The 21,590-nt window shown below is 34.8% G+C and overlaps 2 protein-coding genes across 3 annotated transcripts in view; both read right to left on the bottom strand.

Annotated features, from left to right (window-relative positions):
• Positions 1-1,868: 1,868 nt before the first annotated feature.
• On the bottom strand, positions 1,869-4,855 carry LOC101901143 (probable RNA 3'-terminal phosphate cyclase-like protein). The gene is made up of 2 exons (XM_005184132.4): positions 3,809-4,855; positions 1,869-2,135 (listed from the first exon to the last, which is right to left on the bottom strand). Exons 1-2 carry the CDS (start codon positions 4,779-4,781, stop codon positions 1,957-1,959), a joined length of 1,152 nt encoding a protein of 383 aa, XP_005184189.2. The 5' UTR covers positions 4,782-4,855; the 3' UTR covers positions 1,869-1,956.
• Positions 4,856-9,694: 4,839 nt separating this feature from the next.
• Positions 9,695-21,590, bottom strand: part of LOC101901423 (uncharacterized) — a 53,540-nt gene continuing 41,644 nt past the window's right edge. For both annotated transcript variants that reach the window (XM_059128395.1, XM_020036973.2), the window contains 2 exons: positions 10,735-11,045; positions 9,695-10,669 (listed from right to left, as the gene is read on the bottom strand). In XM_059128395.1, the coding sequence (XP_058984378.1) occupies positions 9,927-10,669; positions 10,735-11,045 (1,054 nt within the window). In that variant the 3' untranslated portion in view covers positions 9,695-9,926. The remainder of the gene's footprint in view (positions 10,670-10,734; positions 11,046-21,590) is intronic.

Below are 21,590 nucleotides of genomic sequence, written 5' to 3'. Positions count from 1 at the left end.
AAATATTGGCCACAACATTTGATATATAAATACTTGAAACCAACAGTAACTCGATACCAAATTTGACACATTTGTGGCATTTCAACCCTATTCGTTCACCCAATAACATAATTAGTTCTATCTAGTACTTTTCGTACAAATATTACTCATTTTCATATCTCAATCCCGTTCCCAAAACCGTTTCATATCTCAATCCCAGATGCCAACAGAGACCTCAATATTAAATTTCCGGATTCCAACTCCACCGCTGCAACCAATACCCAATTTGGTACTTGTCGAACAACTGTAGTACTTATTTGCAAAATCATTCCATATCTCAATACTAAACACCAAGAGTTGTCGCAATATAAAATTTCATGGTTTCAGCTCTATTACTTAAACCAACAACAAATTTAGTATTGTTTAGTACATTTCGTACAATTATAGTTCACATTTTCCATGCCACCTCTATACCTCAATTCCAGATACCAAAACCTCAATATCAGATTTGAGAATTTCAGCCAATACCAAATTTAGTACCATTTAGTATTTTTTTCTACAAATATAGGATGCATTACCAAACCACCACCAAATCTCAAACCAAATTTCAGAATTTTATCACTATCCCTTCACCCAATACCAAATATATCACCATTCAGTATTTTTCGAACAATTATAGTAGATATTTTCGAAACCACTACCATATATCCAGGCTACACATTAACAGCGACCCTCATACCAAACTTCAGATTTCACGCACTATGCCTTCACACAATACCAAATTGTACCAAAGGCAGTACTACTTAGTATTTGTAGTACACATGTCCAAAACCACCTTCAAATCTCAATCCTATACACTTAGAGTGAACCTAATGTCAAATTTTAGATTTCGAGCAATATCATTACCACCATTACCTTTGGTTCGCTTGCTGAACGAATTTCCAAGAATCGATTCTCATATCAAATTTCATGATTTGTTAAATTAAAGGCCTATTCCAGAACTTCAAGAATGTAAAAATGTTTACTACGATAACACATTTTCCCTTTATGAAATCGAAAAAAAAATTCTTACATATACATAAAAATATATAAAAAAATTATTTTCGGCCTGAAACTTTTTCAAAGTTTTAAAACCATTACATTTTAAGGAAATCGGTCTCTTAATTGGAAATGTAAAACATATTTTTGAATACACCAGATTAAATAAATTTAGGTTTAATTACAATTAAGTAATACTAAACCCTGCCGATCATATAGAATAATGGTAATTTCTTCTAAAATCCAATAAAACTTAATATAATATTATGATTTTTTGTAGATGTTGATGCCTAAATACCACTTGCCGTATTGCTGTTCTGAAATCGTTCCAAAGTTTACGAAACTTTCTTCAGCATTTTTGATTTCCATTACCACGATTCTTTTTTTCATGCCATAATATAGACCAGCTAAGGCTCTTGCTCTCCAGGCAATACAATTTTATTGTTTTTTGTTTAGTTTTACTAGTCAGTTGAAAGCTAGCCGTTTAAAACATGTACTGACCAATAACAATATTTGTATGATATGTTGTTCAATTGTTCATTTTTAGTTTGGCAAAAAACAGCTATTATTTTTCTTTTTTTTAAAGTAGCTGATAAAGCGAAAGTATGCCTTATTTTTTGGGATCTACTATTTATTTGTTTATGTAATTTAAGACAATGAAAATTGAGTACCTCCATGTTAATATGATCGGGTCAATGTTGAAATTGGTTTACCAAATAAAATGATTTTGCTGAATATGTTTTCGCTTTTACTGTTTGCGATTTCGTCGCATATCGGATATCTTTCTACAATTTCCCCCAAAACCCCTTCAGTTTAATATTTCAATCAATAATTGTCGTTGCAACATAAGATTGAATAAAAAATCCGTATTTTTTTATTTTACAATATCTAAATAAAACTTAGATTATTCTTATAATTAACAATTGAAACAATTCAATTTTAAATAACCCTTTTACTAATATTTGTATAACCAATTCCCACACATGTCATCAACACTTTTTGGGCTCCAGCAACCGAATCGTCATCATCTTCTGTTTCAGGATTTTCTAGTTTAAAGGTTATTGAGAAGAAATCTCTCAAGTGTTGCAAAAAGTGAACAGTGTATGAAGATAGTGGACCTGGAAGAAAAAAAAAAACGGAATGATATTAGCAAATGTTTGAATATGTATGTTTATTAAAAATCAAAAGAAGAACTGAGAAACATGTTTGCAAAAAACTATTCTAGGGAAACTTGACAAATTCTTTTTTGTATCAAAATGTTCGCCGAAGCCTGAAAAGTATAAATACCGAAAACTGTCTACAAAGGTCCGATGGAACAAATTTCTGCGGAGAAACAAGTAGAGTGAATAATATTTTTCCTATTTTTAGACCCTCCACTATAATATGGAGGGTATATTAAGTTTGTCATTCCGTTTGTAACACCTCGAAATGTATATATTCTTGATTAGCATAAAATTCTATGTCGATTTAGCGATGTCCGTCCGTCTGTGAAAATTACTCTAGCTTCCGAACGAAATGAATGGTTTGATAAAATTTTACTCAAATGTATATTATGTCTACAGGACTTTTGGTATTGAAAATGGGCCATGTAGGTCCTCGTTTTGGTATAGCCCCCATATAACGGTACCTCCCGATATTCGTTTTTTTGATGATTTTAGTGACATTATTCACAGGAATTCTTTCAAATTTGGTATTTGATGTTCCTAATGGATGCTACAGCCTATGACAGGAGATTGTCTGTGCAGGCCCGCGTCTTCGTATATCCCCCATATAGCGGTACCTCCCGATATTCGGCATTTTTGATGATTTTAGCGACATCATTCACCGGAATTGTTTCAAATTTGGTATTTGAAGCATATGAAAGGAGATTGTCTGTGCAGGTCCACGTATTCTAATAACCCCCATATAACGCTACCTCCCAATATTTGGTATTTTGATGATTTTAGTAACATTATTCATCAGAATTGTTTCAAATTTGGTATTTGAAGTTCGTAATGGATACGGCAGCCTAAGGCAGAAAATTATCTGTGAAGATCCACATTTTAGTATAGCCTCTATTGTATTTGAATATTGTAATGACTTATGATAAAAGTTGCCTATGCAGGTCCGTCGTCGTTTAGACCCTAATATAACGGCTACATTTGGTATTTTTAAGATTTCACCAGAATTTTTAACGGATTTTATTTTTTTGAAAATTGCCAAATTCTTTCAAATAATGGAGGGTATTCAAAGATCGCTCCGGCTTTTTTACTTGTTTTTCATAAGAATTTACATCTCCAGTCTTTTCTCTGTGGACTTAGGAACAGCAGATTGAGAAAATATTTTCTATAAAAATATATCCTCAGTTTCTTCTATAAAAAAAGGTTATAGAAAAAATAGTTCTCTTCTATACAAAACTGTCCTCATTGGGCTTAAAAAGATTTTACTTTGGAAGAAAAATATTTTGAAGAAATTTTATATAGAAAAATTTGTCTTTAGCATAGCTGAGAGAATTGGTCTAATGAAAAATTCTATAGAATATTTCGACAATTACTCATTGGATTGACAACAATTTTTTGTAGAAAAAAACTATACTCGGAATTCTGACCAATTAAAAAACTGTCCTCAAGGGACTAAGAAAGATTTTGCTTCAGAAAAAATTTTCTCCGTGGTCTGAAGAAAAAAGCAAAACTATTTTTAAAAATAGCTGTACACAGCATTTTTAAAGAAAATTATTCTAAAGAACAATTCTCCAGAAATTATGTTTCATTAGTTCTTTTGGGAGAAATTAGATTACTGATTTGAAACTTACCCGTCATAAATTTGGATACATTTTTCTGACCCAATGTCATGAACAACGCCACCAGCCATTGATATGCCGAATCAACACAGCCTCCACGATAGATTTCATCCAGCAAACGTAATGCAGCCTCCTTGCCCATGTCTTCAGGCACCGAAGGATCTCTTTCCCCGGCTTCATCTTTTGTATGGGAATTCACCTCGGCAGCGAAGACCACATTATCGGTGGTCTCTGCATGCAAACATATACCGAATCCAGGTGAATTACCAGACATTTTACCACGATTTTGATCGGTATAAATATATACATCGGGCAGGAATTTCAACATGACACCCTTGGCCGCTTCCACTGTACGATTTGCCATTGCCGGTGATACTTTGCAGGCATAGACAGTACCTCGTATACGTTTCACCATACCCTGTTGGGTGAATTGTATGGATCGTAGGGTTTTGCGTACCGGACACTTGAATAAAACTTCACCACCTCCCAGGGGAGCAACTCCTCGCTTAACAACTTTTAATTCTAGACCCTCATCGACGACCAGGAAACGTTTGAGCACCGATATAGCAGCACCTTTGATATGATCCACCGAAGGTGAATCTTTGCTGTTGGTAATGCCACGCAATGTCACGTTCAGCGGCACCTTACAGAAGGGTCCCAAAGCAATCAAAACATCTAAATAATAACCAATGCTACGCTGACAGCTACAATCATGATGCAGCTGACCACCGTGCAGCAGACCAGGAACAAACATCACCGATGTACCGGCAGGATTTAATTCAATTTTTGTACCATTTGTTAACTTATCCAATAGACGAATTAAACCAATTTCGTACTCCCGCAATCCCGGATTGGCTTCATCGTCAGAGCGAATTTGTGTGATTTTTACTGGCTTCCCACTCAGCACCGATAGGATTAGACGTTGTTTGAAGAAATTACTTCCACGATATATTAGGCAGTTGCCTTCCTGTGATATGGGAGGCATGTTCTTTCTTGTTTTATATTATTTTTCTCTGAACTAGGGAATATTGTACAATTGAAATTTTACTGGGCACGTGTATTGGCTGGCTATGCGCGCGTGGTAAGTCGTCACCAACGAAACGAATATGAAGGCCACAAAGGGATACCCGATAAAAAATAAACAGAAAGCAAAGACTCTGTTGTTTACGAATGAGACATGAGGAAAACTGAACACATTCACTAAAAGAGCGCGGAACTAGCTACAAAATGTGAAACAAAAAAGGGAAAGAGGAAAATAATGTAATGTGGTCTACACACCATTGAACAACACGGTGCAGGCCCTTCGATTGAGCGGGAGTTACAGCGATGATGCATGGTACAATTAAATCAAAGTAAACTCATTTCAAATTATAATATTTTGAAGATAAACTGGGCACGGGAAGTGATAGCGAAGTATATGGATCTCTTGGCGGCGCCGTCCCATCAAGTGTATACAAATCGGCGGCGGCGTGCAGACGAAGGAATTGCCAACTTACGGAATTTACGCCAATGTTGCCAGATCACATTGTGTGACTATGCATTTTTTAAATATTAAACGGATTTTCTAAAGAGATCCGACTTTTAAAAATTTTAATGTTATAGAAGAGTTCTAAAGAATATTAAGGTGAGGATTTTAACTGTTGTCAATCAATTCAAGGTAATTGATTATGGGTCTATAGAACGTTTTATAACAGTACCTTCCATTTTTCGGTATTTTGGTGATTTAAGCGACATCATTCATCGCAAATGTTTCAAATTTGGTATTTTAAGTTCGTAATGGATAGTACAGCCAAAGACAAAAAATTGTCTGTGCAGGTCCACGTCTTCGCATAGCCCCTATACAATGGTACTCCCCGATATTCGATATTTTGACTTTGATTTTAGCGACATCATTCTGGAATTGTTTCAAATTTGGTATTTGAAGTTGGTTATGGATTGTACAGCAAAAGACAGAAAATTGTCTGTGCAGATCCACGTCTTCGTATAGTCCCCATACAACGGTATTCCCCGATATTCGATATTTTGACGATTTTAGCGACATTATTCACCGGAATTGTTTCAAATTTGGTAGTTGAAGTGCGTAATGGATACTACAGCCTATGACAAAATTGTCTGTGCAGGTCCACGTCTTCGTATAGCCCCCATACAAAGGTACTCCCCGATATTCGATATTTTGACGATTTTAGCGACATCATTCACCGGAATTGTTTCAAATTTGGTAGTTGAAGTGCGTAATGGATACTACAGCCTATGACAAAATTGTCTGTGCAGGTCCACTTCTTCGTATAGCCCCCATATAAGGTACCTCCCTATATTTGGTATTTTGATAATTTTAGCGACATCATTCACCGGAATTGTTTAAAATTTGGTATTTGAAGTTTGTAATGGATACTACAGCCTATGACAGAAAATTTTCTGTGCAGATCCACTTCTTCGTATAGCCCCCATATAAAGTACCTCCCAAATCGGTACTTTAATGATTATAGCGTCATTATTCATCGGAGTAGTTTCAAATTACGTATTTAGAGTTCGTAATGGGAACTACAGTCTGTGACAGGAAATTGTCTATGCAGGTCCAGGTCTTCGTATAGGCCCCATATATGAGTATCTCCCTATAGCTTTGGTAGCTATATGGTATAGGGTGTAGCTTTGTTCTACCTTCTGTAATTGTGCCATGCGTCGTATATACCCCAATATAACGGCTATATTCCGTATTTTTAACGGATTTTTTTTTAAATTTCCAAATTCGTTCCAAATGGTGGAGGGTATTCAAAGTTCGGGCCGGCCGAACTTACTGCTTTTTAACTTGTTTTACTACACATCCCCCAATAAGTTACTGAATAGATAGACTGAAACTTTCTATCTTTTTATACCCTCCACTTTGAAAAGTTTGTCATTTCGGATTTGTCCAAAAATTGGTATTTGTAGTTCGTAATGGGTTCCAGCTCCTGTGTAACCCTCACATAATAGTACCTCCCGATATTCAGTTTTGGATTATTGACACATTTTTCCACGGATTTGTCTAAAAATAGGTATTTCTAGTTCATAGTGGGTTCTAGTTCCCGTGTCAGAATATTGAATATTTGGGTCCACGTTTTCCTATAGCACACATATAACGATATCAATCGATTTACCCACGAAAGTGTTTCAAATTTGGTATTTAAGAAGATTTGGTAGATGGAAATCCTTGAAGTATAAAATTATCTATAGAGTTTCCCGTTTTGGTATGACCCCCATATAACGGCCTCACTCGCTTTATGGTTCTTTGAAAAGTTCAGGAGCATTACCCAAACGGTCTTACTGGTATTTGTAGTTTATTATTATATATATATTATTATACCCTACACCACAAGGTGATGAGGGTATTATGTCTTTGTGCATTTGTTTGTAATAGGCAAAAGGAAACGAGATAGACCCATAGTTCCTTTTGATGATCTGCATAGAATCACATTCTGAGTCGATTTATGCATGTCCGTCCGTCCGTCTGTCCATGTATTTTTGTAAACAAAGTACAGTTCGCATTTATTGCCCTATCCAGATGAAATTTTGCACAAATCATTTGTTTGGCCCAAGGACGAACCCTATTGAAATTGGAGATAATCGGTAAAAATTTAGATATAGCTCCCATATATATCTTCGTCCGATTTCCCTTTTATTGTGCACCAAACGTGTGATATCAGTCCGAATTGTATGGAATTTTGCACGTACGGTCAGATTGGACCTGAAAATAAGTATTTCATCGAAATCGGTTCAGATATAGCTATAGCTCCCATATATATTGTTCATCCGATTTGTTATTTTTGTCCTCCGCAGCCGTAATATGCACTCTGTAACAATATTTGGGGAAATATAGCAAATACAGCTCAGAAATACATTTGCTAAATTTTATCGAGATCTGTTCCAATTTGGATATAGCTCCCATATATAACTTCGTCTGATTTACCTTTTATTGTGCACCAAAAGTCTAATATTTGACCAAATGGGATGGAATTTTGCAAATACGACCGATAATATGCCAAATTTGGTGAAGATCGGTTCAGATAAAGCTGTAGCTCCCATATATATTGTTCATCCGATTTGTTATATTTGTTACCCACAGCCGTAATATGCACTCCGTAACAACAATATTCAGGGAAATAGATCAAATACAGCTCAGAAATATCTTTGCCAAATTTTATCTAGATCGATTCAGATTTGGATTTAGCTCCCATATATATTTTTATCCGATTTCTAATTAATTGTGCACCAAATGGGCAATACAAGTCCGAATTTATAAGATACATATGCTTAGGCAAATTTAGTCCTTTGAACTTTATAATTATAATCATAGCGTGTATGATTTAATTCACACATAAAAACTTTTAATTGTTATGCGCAGCTCTACTAAATTAGCAAAGTGGTGTAGGGTATCATAAAGTCGGCCCCGCCCGACTTTAAGACCTACTTTACTGGTTTTTGTTTTACTTATTTTGTCTCAAAATGTCAGGAACATAGAAACACCAATAAAATGTAATTTTATATATTTTTTTAGATTTATTTTTGGCCATCAATATTATCTTATGTTATGTTTTTTTCTTATTTTGTTTATCACTTGTGATAGATTTTTTTAATTACTATTTTTATTTTGCTTATACACTAAAAAATTGCTGGTCATTTGTTTTATTTTTATATATAATATAAATAGAAAGTTTATCTGTTTCGCAAAAAAGGAAAGATTTAATTAAAGAAAGTTTGTACAGGTGGACAAGGTTATAAAAACGATCGGGAAGCTTTTTGTACTTCGTGACATTCTATGTAAACAATCTATACATATATCGCCTAAAGCATTATTTGACATCGTAGGTCCTCAATAGTCAGTTTAACTTTGTACCACTTTTAATAAATAGAATCGCACAAAAACAATGATAAAGAAAGAAGAAAGGTAGACCAATGGGAAAACATTGTAATCAATGCCTATATAATTTCGGAGAAGAAGACTACCTTTGGCAACAATTTGACAGTATGTTATGTATTTTGACAACGAACTTAGTAGTCAGATATTTTATAGGCCTTGATTGCAATTGTAGATCAAAAAATAAATAACATTTAAATTTGATAATTAGAAAAAAAAAAAATAAAAAATAAAGTTTTAATTTTTATTTATTTTTTATGATTTTTATTTGTTTTTTTCTTTTTATTCAGTTTTTTACATTTTAAACTTGTCGTATTTATTTATTTATTTATATTAAGCAGTAAAAAATAATCACAATTGTTGTTGTTGTTTTTCTTGTTGATGATGGTTTCATTAGGTTTTGTTTGTTTCGTAAGTAAATGAGATAATTACAAAGAAATATAGAAACTAAAATCGACAAAACAAGCAAACATAAAACTTAAAATAATAAGAGTATATATAAATAAAACATATAGCATCTGCAATAAAAAATAAAAAATAATAAAAATAAAACACTATAAACAAAAATATATAGGTTTTTTTTTAATTTACACACAAAAAAAGAAAGAAACAATAAAAAGTAGGTTTATTTCAATGATTGCTTTCTTTACTTTGGTTCCATAAAGAGAAACTATAGACACCCTTATTCCAGTCTAATGGGATTTCTTAAAAAAATAATATACCAAAAATAAAAAGAACAATATTTGTAAATAGAAACGAAGTAAAATAAGACGTTGTCCACACATATTAAAAAAAGTATACTTTTAAAGAATATAAATACCTTTTTTCTATCTTCTGAAGGAAGTTTAATATATCTCACACAGATTTACATTCACATATTTCTGGGTAGCCCCAAGGCCTATATAAGGTGGAACAAGAAGACTACATTTGACAACAATTTGGCAACAGATGCTCTGTTAGTTTTGCAATATTTTTTGATATCAAAATCGGTTATCGTAGCAAAATGCTTTTACATTCTTCCTCCTACCATCGACTGTATGGATTGTTTCCAATTTAAAGTATCTTTTTCAATAACTGTAGCATCGCCTTATAACTCACAAATCTTTTTTTTTCGTTTAGCTTATCATCATTTTTTCTTATTTGTTGTTGTTGTTTTAATAAATGTCCTAAATATGTTTTGAAAATATGTATGTGTGTGTGTGTTTTGGGGGATATTTGTTGTTTGCAGTTCAAAATTGCTTATTGAAAATCTTCATCTTCTAGAATTTCAAAATCACTTTCATCCGATGACTCTAGATTGGTGGATAGCACTCTTTTGGGTGGTATAATCATTGGACCGCCCGCCGTACCGCTGGTACCCAAAACATTTTGCACCAAACCCGATACAATTGTGGGTATTAGTTTCGAACCATTACTGAATAAAGCTTGTGTTTGTGCTTTAACGGCCAACGCCACAACATCGTTGACCTCTTGATTGTGGCCAGCGGTGGCGGCGGCCGTAGATTGTGATTTTCGGGCACTATCCACCACCGTTGTGTGATCGGGAAACTGCAGTCCCTTTGACAGTGATTCCTCCGACGAGGAGGATGTGGTCGACAGTGAAGAGTCACGTTTAAAGTGACCTTTTTTAAATTCAATAGCATCACCCGATTGGGAATATTTAACTGTGGTGGCTGTTGTGGAGGAGCTTGGCACCGGTGTTTCTTCTCTCAACTGAGATGACTTTATGATGGGCATTAAATCATCTTGTTCTTCGTCTGTGGAGTTTTCATCTATTTCGGGTATGGAATCGGGTATTAACAATTCTGAGGGTACTTCATCGCTTTTGTCTTCATCATTCTCCAAATCCTCTGTGGGTGAGGTGAGCGAGGCCAGATCGCTGGCTCTTTCCAAAAGAAACAAATTGGTCTCATTGACTTCGGGCATAAATTCATCATCCATTTCGGTTTCCGGATATACTTTCTCGGTCCAATCTGTGAGTTCTGTAAGAAATCGAGAAGATAATTAGAAATACTAAAAGGAATATTTTAAGTGTCATCTTACTTACCACTTGGTTCGATTTTCATGATTTTGAAATTATATTTGCTCGATATGACAACGGCAACCACAAGTCCAGCCAGCACCGCCATTGAACCTGTCACCAAATGACCAACAACGGCCAAGGCTCCCAGAGCACCGCTTGCCACAGCACTGAACATGACTGGTCTATTCTGACGCCACTCCAATAGACGTTGTTCGATCTGTTGTAAATGCTTTTTCAATTCGGGCGGGGTTTGTATGCGTATATTCAGGCGGGTTTTATAGAACCAAAAACCGAAAATAAACAAAAAGAATAGACCCAAGGGACGAATGTGTAACCTGCAATGAAATAAGCAAAGGGAAACAATTTTAGAATTACTTGATAATAAAGGTAAAGTAATAAAGGGGAAGAAGAAAAATTTGATATTTATACCCTACACCACACTGTGGTCAGGGTATTTTGTTTTTGTGGGATTGTTTGTAACAGGCAAAAGGAAACGAGATAGGTCATAGTTCCTTTTGATGATCTGCATAAAATCACATTCTGAGTCGATTTCCGACTTTCCATGTATTTTTGTAAACCAACTACAGGTTGCATTTATTGCCCGATCCACATGAAATTTTGCACAACTCATTTGTTTGACCCAAGGACTATAGAAAATGGAGATAATCGGTCAAAATTTAGATATAGCTCCCACATATATCTTCGTCGAATTTGCTATTTATTGCGCACCAAACGTGTAATATCAGCCCGAATAGTATGGAATTTTGCACATACAACCAAATTAAGCCTGGAAATAAGTTTGTCAAACTTGATCAAAATCGATTCAGATATAGCTATAGCTACCATATATATGGTTCATCCGATTTGTTATTTTTTGTCCTCCGCAGCCGTAATATGCACTCTGTAACAAAAATATTTGGGGAAATATAGCAAATACAGCTCAGAAATACACTTGCTAAATTTCATCGAGATCGGTTCAGATTTGGATATATCTCCCATATAAAACTTAGTCCGATTTACCTTTTATTGTGCACCAAACGTCTAATATTTGTCCAAATGGGATGGAATTTGGCACTTACGACCGAATTGAGTCTGGAAGCTAGTATGTCAAATTTGGTGAAGATCGGTTCAGATATAGCTATAGCTCCCATATATACTGTTCATCCGATTTGTTATAGTTGTTACCCACAGCCGTAATATGCATTCCGTAACAACGATATTCAGGGAAATATAGCAAATACAGCTCAGAAATACCCTTGCAAAATTTTATCGAGATCGGTTCCGATTTGGATATAACTACCATATATATGGTTCATCCGATTTGTTATTTTTTTCCTCCGCAGCCGTAGTATGCACTCTCTAACAACGATATTTGGGAAAATATATGAAATACAGCTTAGAAATACCCTCGCAAAATTTTATCGAGATCGGTTCAGACTTGGATATATGTAGCTCCCATATATATCTTTGTCCGATTTGCTTTTTATTGTGCACCAACGTGTAATATTAGCAGAAATGTGATGGAATTTGGCACTTAAAACCAAATTGGGCACAGAAATAACAATTTGGTGACAATTTGGTGAAAATCGGTTCAGATAAAGCTATAGCTTCCATATATATTCCTCCTTAATTCAAAGGAATTAATATATGATTCCTTTGAATTTTAATTTACAACAATCATCATAGTTGGTATGATTTAATTCTCACAAATTTCCCGAAAAAGCTTTTATTTGTTAGGTGAAGCTCTGCTAAATATGCAAAGGGGTGTAGGGTATCATAAAGTCGGCCCCGTACAAATTTAAGACTTTCTTTTCTGGTTTTATACCCTCCACCATACTATGGAGGGTATATTAATTTTGTCATTCCGTTTGTAACTCCTCGAAATATTCATGTCAAACCCAACAAAGTATATATATTTTTGATCAGCGTAAAATTCTAAGACGATTTAGCCATGTCCGTCTGTCTGTCTGTGTGTCTGTCTGTCTGTCTGTCTGTCTGTCCGTCTGTCTGTCTGTCTGTTGTAATCACGCTATCTTTCGAACAAATTGAGATAGAAGGCTAAAATTTTGCACACATGTATATTTTGCCAGTAGGCAGGTTAAGTTCGTAAATGGGCCATGTAGGTCCAAGTTATCATATAGCCCCCATATAACGGTACCTCCCGATATTCGGTATTTTGATGATTTTAGCGACATTATTCACCGGAATTATTTCAAATTTGGCATTTGAAGTTCGTAATAGATACTACAGCCTAAGACAGAAAATTATCTGTGCAGGTCCACGTCTTCGTGTAGCCCCCATATAATGGTACCCCCCGATATTTGGCACTTTAATGATTTTAGCGACATTGTTTACCGGAATCGTTACAAATTTGGTATTTGAAGTTCGTAATGGATACTACATCCTAAATCAAAAAATGAGCCATGTAGGTCCACGTCTTCATATAGCCCCCATATAACGGCACCCCCCGATATTCGGTATTTTGATGATTTTAGCGACATTGTTTACCGGAATTGTTTCAAATTTGGTATTTGAAGTTCGTAATGGATACTTCATCCAAAGTCAAAAAATGAGCCATGTAGGTCCACGTCTTCATATAGCCCCCATATAACGGTACCCCCCGATATTCGGTATTTTAATGATTTTAGCGACATTATTTACAGGGATTGTTTCAAATTTCGCATGTGAAGATCGTAATGGATACTTCAGCCATGCCAGAAAATTGTATAAGCATTCGGTATTTTTAAGATTTTAACAGAATTTTTTAACGGATTTTATTTTTTGGAAATTGCCAAATTTGTACCAAATGGTGGAGGGTATTAAAAGTTCGGCCCGGCCGAACTTACAGCTTTTTTACTTGTTAAATCTATAAAAGACCACCTTAAAAGCCATGTTTAGTGGAAGTTTTTCTAACAAAAAATATTCAGCCTGACTGAAAAGAATTTTTTTTGGGAAACTCCTATTCAGACTGGCAGATATGCATTTTTCTTAAGGAAGCCTCAATTCCCCTAAAGAAAACTCTATTCTCTCAGAGAAAAGCTAATTCAAATATGACACTTACTTTTCAAACTTGTTCAACGTATCTTCTCCCTTTCTCTCTCTCTCTCTCTCTCTCTCTCTCTCTATGAAATACAGACAGTTTAACTGAATTTCTTTGTTAATTTCATCAAATGACCGGCCTTTGAATCAAGTCAATGGCATGGCTAGCAAAACCATTTATGGTTTTTAATGTCTGTCTATTCGCATGTAGTTCGCTACGTACAATTATGACCTGAACCATAAAAGCAAACACAAAACAAATCTGGATGTACGCTATTAAAACAATAACATTTTGTTGTAAATAGAAAAAAACAACAACAACAAGTTGAAAAGAAGAATTGCTAATTGTTCTGAAGGTTTCACCTCGCCCGCCAGCACAACACACTTGAACTGTGTGTTTGAGGGCGGCGAATGGAATGGAACGGAACAAACCTAATAATAACAACGACGACGACGAATAGCATATTTCTTTGGTATTCAATCAAAGTTGGTGGAGGGAGAGGAAGTAAACGACCAGACCCAGACGAACAAGAGCCAGCAACGAGGTAAGCAATAAAAAAAAAAAACAAAAGCAAAACAACTTCCTAAACACCACCAACGCTATAAAAAAATTAGAAAAAAAAAACAAAACACAGCGACATGTGCGAAGAATCCGTAATGACCTTAGCTCGTTTGTTGTAGAACATCTGGCGACGCACAATGATGACGATGTTGAGGTAAATGCATGAATAATTTAGTTTTCATTGAAAAAAAAAATTAAATCAATAAAATGTGGAGTAATTGGATTCGAAACAACTAATGGATTCTACTAAAAATACTGAAAAATAAAAAATCATTTAGAAAATATAAATCAGCAAATTATTTTGAAAAATATATAAATTTTAAATATTTTTAAAGCAAGTTAAATATTACCTTGCAACACAAAAAATAATTATAGGGAAAAATCCAGCGGATTATGAAAGTGCAAATAAAAATAAAATACACATTTGTCTGAGTTTTGAAAATTTACATCAAAAAGTTACCTATATAGAGGTGGTAAGTTTCCCCACTCTTCCTCATAATTTGAAATTTTCGAAATAACATTTCTTGGAATCTATGCTTTTAGGGTGTCTTCGGAAATTTTACTGATGACAGTACGAGAATTGTCCTTATCAAGATTTTCATAAAACAAGTTAAAAAATATCAGTCGGTTTTGCCGACAGATGTATATCCTCAGCCAATGTTCCATTATTTGGATATATTGTTGTTGCAAAATCGTCAGGCAAAATCCCATTATTGTTGTTTTTATAAAAACAACGTTTGTTTATGAGTGGAGAACGATGGTAATGTTTACCAGGGGGTAAGGCAGGGAATACCTAGGTTTCGGAAAGAGCCACCAATCCTCATCAGTTCCCTTGTTTCTTGTCTGGGATATTCTCCCCAGAAGTTATTTTAAAAAATAACTTCTATGACAAAAAACATTTTTTTACCAAGTGACGAGATCGTAAGCTCAATAGAAGAGGAACAAAAGAATTACATAAAACTAAAATTCTTTTGGAAAATCTTCTAAATCTTACAACCGCACTTATAAACATTTACATCTTTCTCCACTTGTTATGCTTTCGTTCAACCTGAACGAAGTAACATAACCATGTAAGTTTGTTTTATCTGTTACAACAAAAACCCCTTCGTCGACCGTGCCTGTGTCTATTAATAGAACAGTGTTTGGCTTGCTTGTTTGGGATACCATTGTATTTTGTTGTTGCAAAATCGTCATTTGGATATATTTTAACTTCTGTTACGATTATTCAAACTTTTGACCCTCAAGGCGTAGGTTCCAAAGAAATGGGCCAATATTGTCCATTTCGTATCGGTCCTAAATATATATGATATAAATATTGCGGTGTGAAATTTGAAGACAGTTGGATGCTTATTTCGCTTTGTTTGAGGGTTTTGTTTTTCAAAATCTTGAACTCCATGTGGGGCAGGTAGCAAAATAAATGGTCCGACGTCTATCATCTTTATAGCAGATCTGTGTTGATGGATATATTGAGATGCACCAAGTCTGAATGTAATCGAATGTTGATTTCGCTTTTTATGAGCTTCATGGATATTCAAAATTTTGAGACTTTATGGGGGAGGCACCAGAAGGGGAGGAGCGATATATCCCATCTTCACAACAAATCTTGTGTTAAAAAAAATGTTTGTATGTGTGAAATATAGAGAGAACCTGAAGCATTTTTCTCATTTTATAAATGTTTTGGTTATTTAAAACGTTGACCCTTTGTGGGGGATTAGCCAGAAGAAATGGTCCGATCTCTACCGTCTTTATAACATATCCTGTGTTGATAGAAATATTCAGATATGTCAAGTCTAAATCGAATCGGATGTTAATTTGGCTTTTTATGAGCTTCATGGCTATTCAAAATGTCGACCTTTTGTGGGGGAGGTACCAGAAGGAGGTAGATATACTCCATATTTGCACCAGACCTTGGGCTAATAAAATTATTGGGATGTGTGAAATTTGAAGACAATCGGACTCTTACATCACAATTTTAATAATTCGAAATTTTGGACCCTTTGTGGGGGAGGTACTTGATAGAGTGGACCGCTATTGTCCATTTTTGCACCTGACCTAGAACCGACGCAGATATTAGGATTAGCAAAGTTGGAACAAAATCGGATTATAGCTTCTGTTTCTGTGCAGAAAATATTTTTTTTTTGTTTTTTGAAAATTTCGACCTTTTGTGGGAAAGGTACCAGAAGGAGTGGGCCGATGTATTCTATCTTGGCACTATACCTTGGGTTGATAAAATTATTGGGATGTGTGAAATTTCAAGACAATCGGACTCTTATATAACATTTTGTAAGAGTTTTAATAATTCAAAATTTTTAGCCTTCGTGGGGGAGGTATTTGATAGAGTGAACCGATATTGTCCATTTTCGCACCTGTCCTAGCACTGACGCAAATATTAGGATTTGCAAATTTGGAGTAAAATCGGAGTATCGCTTCACTTTCTGTGCAGAAAATATATGTATTGTTGAAAATTTCGACCATTTGTGGGGAGGCACCAGAAAGAGTGGACCGATATATTCCATCTTAACACCAGACCTTGGTTTAATATAAATATTGGGATGTGTGAAATTTGAAGACAATCTGACTTTTACATCACATTTCATAAAAGTTGTAATTATTCAAAATGTTGACCCTTTATTTGGGAAGTACTTGATGGAATAGACCCCTATTGTCCATTTTCGCACCTGATCTAGCACTGATGAAAATATTAGGATTTGCAAAGTTGGAGCAACATCGGATTATCCTTTCTCTTTCTGTGCAGAAATATATATTTTTTTTAAATTTCGACCATTTGTGGGGGAGATTCCAGAAGGAGTGGACCGATATTGCCCATCCCCGAACTCGATCTAGGCAAAAATATTACGATGTACCAAGTTTGGACCAAATCGGATACTCCCTTCGAGAGTTATCGTGCGTACCAGACAGCCAGACAGACAGACGGACGGACATCGCTAGATCGACTACAAATGTTCTGAAACGGATTTGGTCCAAAGAGACCTAGGGTCTTAAACCGTTATTTCGACAAGGCACGTTTTGGCCGTATCTGTAGCCATATGGCTGTGGGTATAAAAATATTTATTGGAGCAATAAATATACCGTATTATAGTCGAAGATATATGTATATCGAAGCTGAATCGATCTCGATAAAATTTTGAAGAGGTATTTTCGAGCAGTATCTTTTGCCCGGTATCATATATCATTGTTGTGGAGTGCATATTACATTGTGAGGGACTTTAACACCAAATCGGATGAACATACATATGGGAGCTATGGCTATATTTGAACCGATTTTCACCAAAATGTAAAGCATATTGTATGGAAAATTTCATCTTAATCGGATAAATGCGACTTGTATTTTGTTCACAAAAATACACGGAAAGACGGACGGACTGACGTGTATAAATCGACTAAGAAATTGATTCTATGAAGATCCTTAAAAGTAACTATGGGTCTAACTCGCTTCCTTCATAATACCCCAACCACAGTGTGGTGTAGGGTATAAAAACATTAATGAGATTAAGCCTAACTATTTTACAACAACAGAATAAAATTACGGTGTTCCAAATAAAATGCCAACACTGTTTTATTCTAATAATGTTATTCAATACTAACATTAAATTTATTTGTTTCAGATATCCATGAAAAGATTGTAAACAAATTTGCATTATTCTACCCCACATAAATCGATAACACCTTTATCTAAGGCGTTATAAAAATGCGGAATAGTTGGACAAAAGCATAAAGATTGCCAAATATAACAAAATAACACTTGTCAAATGTTAATGTACAACAAAAAGATTAATAATAACAACAACAACTTCGTAATACGCATTTCATTTCAAGAGAGAAAAAATAAATACATAAACAACAACAAACTTGATTTGTTTATAAACACACCATAATGCGTAATTAAATTTAAATGACAAATACTGTTGTTGTTTCCTCTGCGGATACAGTCCGGTACGCATAAATGATATTTATAAAGTTTAAGTTAAATAAATAGGATGTATACCCTCCTCAGCCAATGTTCGATTATATATTATTTAAATATATTTTGACTTCTGTTACGGTAATTCAAATTGTTGACCCTCTGTGGAGTAGGTTCCGAAGGAATGGGCCAATATTGTCCATTTCGATCCTAAAAAAATATGATATAAATATTGTGACGTGCCAGGTATGGACTATATTTGCTACTTCCTTCATTTTAAATGAGAAATGTTATAATTTTTAGAAAATGTTAAATTGTGCGTGAGGTGTCGGATATAGTCGACCAAATCAACCATTTCCATACTTCATCTAATACAGATAAATATATTGGTATAGGCAAAATTACAAGAAAATCGAACATTTATATTCCAATTTTATGCGGAATCATAAATTCCATACTCATCTCAGGTTTCTGGCTGAGAGAAATATTTAAATATAGTATGTTTTAAAGAGTCGCAGACTTGTTTCGCAAGTTACGATAGATAAAAGTATTGACAGATAAAAATGAGGTACCAGATGGGGTTCGCAGATATACAGGATGAGATGAAAAAACTGCAACCAAATTCAGACTGCTGTCATTTCTAAGCCATTATATTGTTTACAAACAAGCAGTCTTCGAAAAATGGCTTGTGAGCTGAATATATCGCAATATTCCATTCGGCAAATATTGAAAACGGAGCTCGCGGTAAGGCCTTTGAAATTCCAAAAAGTGCAAGAACTTACACCCCAAAATGAAAGAAAATATACTCAAAAGAGTTAAAGAGTTGCTTCGCTTGGCCGAAAGTACCTGCCGAATTTGGTTTTCTCCGATGAGAAAACATTCGTTGCCCAGTAGTTTGTAAACAAACAAAATGATCGGGTTTACTTGTCAAAGAGGTCAGCTGAAAATGTGCACCTTCGATTGTCCAACAGAAGACAAGCGCCAGCCATGGTGATGGTATGGGCCGCCATAACAGCCGATGGTCGCTCTCCGCTCCTATTAATCGACCGTGGCATCAGAATAAATACCTAATATTATTATTAAAGCCTTGGGCACGCAAACATTTTAGTCGCAGACCTTGAACATTCCAACAGGACTCAGCACCATCGCACTCAGCACACGCCACCCAAGAATGCTTACAAAATGCGGTTCCTCGCTTCATTCCCAGCACACAATGGCCACCAAAATCTCCGGATACCAAATCCGTTGGACTATTGTGTATGGAGTATTTTGGAAAGCAAAGTTTTCATGGGCCGTTTGAAGGCCATAATTCGTGCCAAAGGTGACCCATTTGAACAAATCTAAACTTATTCTGAAATTTGATTCTATTTCCGATATTTTTTTCTTTCATTCAAGTAAATTAAAAAATGTACAAATTATGGCGTTTGGCTTTGTTGCTATTTTTGTATCTCACCCTATATAACCTCTGTAACCATATGCCTGAGGGTATAAAAATTGCATTTAAAGATATGCTGATGGATCCACGAGGCATCGTTTAAAAATATTCTTAGAAATCCATAACATATACTTAATGTCAAAATTTGGAAAGGAGGGCATATTAACTTTGTCATTCCGTTTGTAACATCCATAAATATTCGTCGTAGACCCCATACGGCATATATATTCATAATCAGCATACAATTCTAATTCGACTGAACGATGTCCGTCTGTCTGTTGAAAGCACGACACCGCCCACATTATTTGACGTGGAGCATCAAAATATAGCAGAGCAATTTGTATTGTGTCTAGGATGGTTGAAAAATGAGATATATCGGTCCACATTTTGGTATAGTCCCCATGTAAAACTACCTCCCAATATTCGGTATTTGGTTGATTTTTGCCACATTTTTTCACAGATTTGTCTGAAAATTGGTATTGTAGGTCATAATGGGTCCTAGCTTGTGTGGCGAAACATTGTATGTATAGGTCGGTCCACGCTTTGGTATAGCCCCCATATTACAGTACTTCCCAATAATCGGTATTTTTATTATTTTTTTCCACATTTTTGTATTGTATGCATAGGTCCACGTTTTGGTATAGCCCCATATAGCGATATTTCCCGATATTCGGCATTTTCATGATTTTTGGCACATTTTCCCATGAATATGTCTAAAAATTGATATTTGTGGGCCATAATAGTTTATAATGTTTCCTTTACCCTAAGGGGAGGGTATTAAAAGTCCGACCCGGCCGAACTTAATGCTTTTTTGTATTTGTTTTTATCTACAATTATTTCGTAAAAATTTTAACAATCTACGCACTTCTACAATTATTGAACTCAAAATTATGTTATGAGGAAGTGAATTTAAAACCAGAAATCGTTTATTATGCAATGGAATTTGAGAAATATTAGATCAACATTGCATGTTGTCAGCATAAAATTCTAGATTTCCCACTTCTATTGTCATTTCATAATAACTCATTCTCTTAACAAATTAATTTCCATCCATATTATTATAAATGCACTCTCTTTTTCTCTTTTTAAAACATTGTGCATTGATTCCAAAACTGAGTAAAGCCATAATTTGGTAACTTATAGAAATTATGTTAATATCAAAGGCAAATGACAGCAAATTATCCTCTGCTTATGATTCCCGTTATAAGAATATCTCCCATTTAAAAAAAAAATTCAATTTATCCGGGTGCGACTGTGTTATTATTCTTCCTGGTGGTTGTTGTTTTGTTTCTGGTTTTAATTCTATTGGATTGTTGTTGTCGTTGTTGTGGTTCAATTCTATTCTAACAAATTCCAAATAAAACAGAAAAAATTAACTTTCACACAAAAACAGCTACGACTTTCAGTAACAAACAAAAAAAAAAAAAACACAGTTGCTCATTGCATTTTTTTTTTAAATAAATTATTTGAAAATGCGAAATACTGAAGCACTTGTTTTTTCATTTTGCATTGTTTTATTTTTTTTTTAATAATAAATTCTTTTGTCTTTTTCCTCGAGTTGAGACTCTTGGCGGCCTGACACGTGAATATAATCGCCAATAATTATTATTGTTACTTTGCTTATTTCTGGCATTTATTTACTTTTTTTCTTGCTTTGAGATCAACAAACAGACACAGCAGAACAAAAGGCAACCCGACGATGCTAATGATATGGGGTGATGATCAACAAAAATATTCAATACTTTTGCACGGTACGAAAGGTTTTCAAGAACTAATTTTGGCAACTTTAAGAATGGACATTTGATACCTCCAAAGACAAAGAACTTTGTCGGATCTCAGCGGAGGGTAATCATCATCAGCATCCAAGCAACAAGTTTATTCCTGTTTCGTGAGCCAATGAACATCATTTTCATTAAATAAAA

Source organism: Musca domestica, unplaced genomic scaffold (genome assembly GCF_030504385.1).
Source record: "Musca domestica strain aabys unplaced genomic scaffold, Musca_domestica.polishedcontigs.V.1.1 104, whole genome shotgun sequence".
Lineage (NCBI taxonomy): Eukaryota > Metazoa > Arthropoda > Insecta > Diptera > Muscidae > Musca > Musca domestica.
The sequence above is the reverse complement of the archived record's forward strand: the minus strand, read 5'-3'. Positions and strand labels throughout refer to the sequence as shown.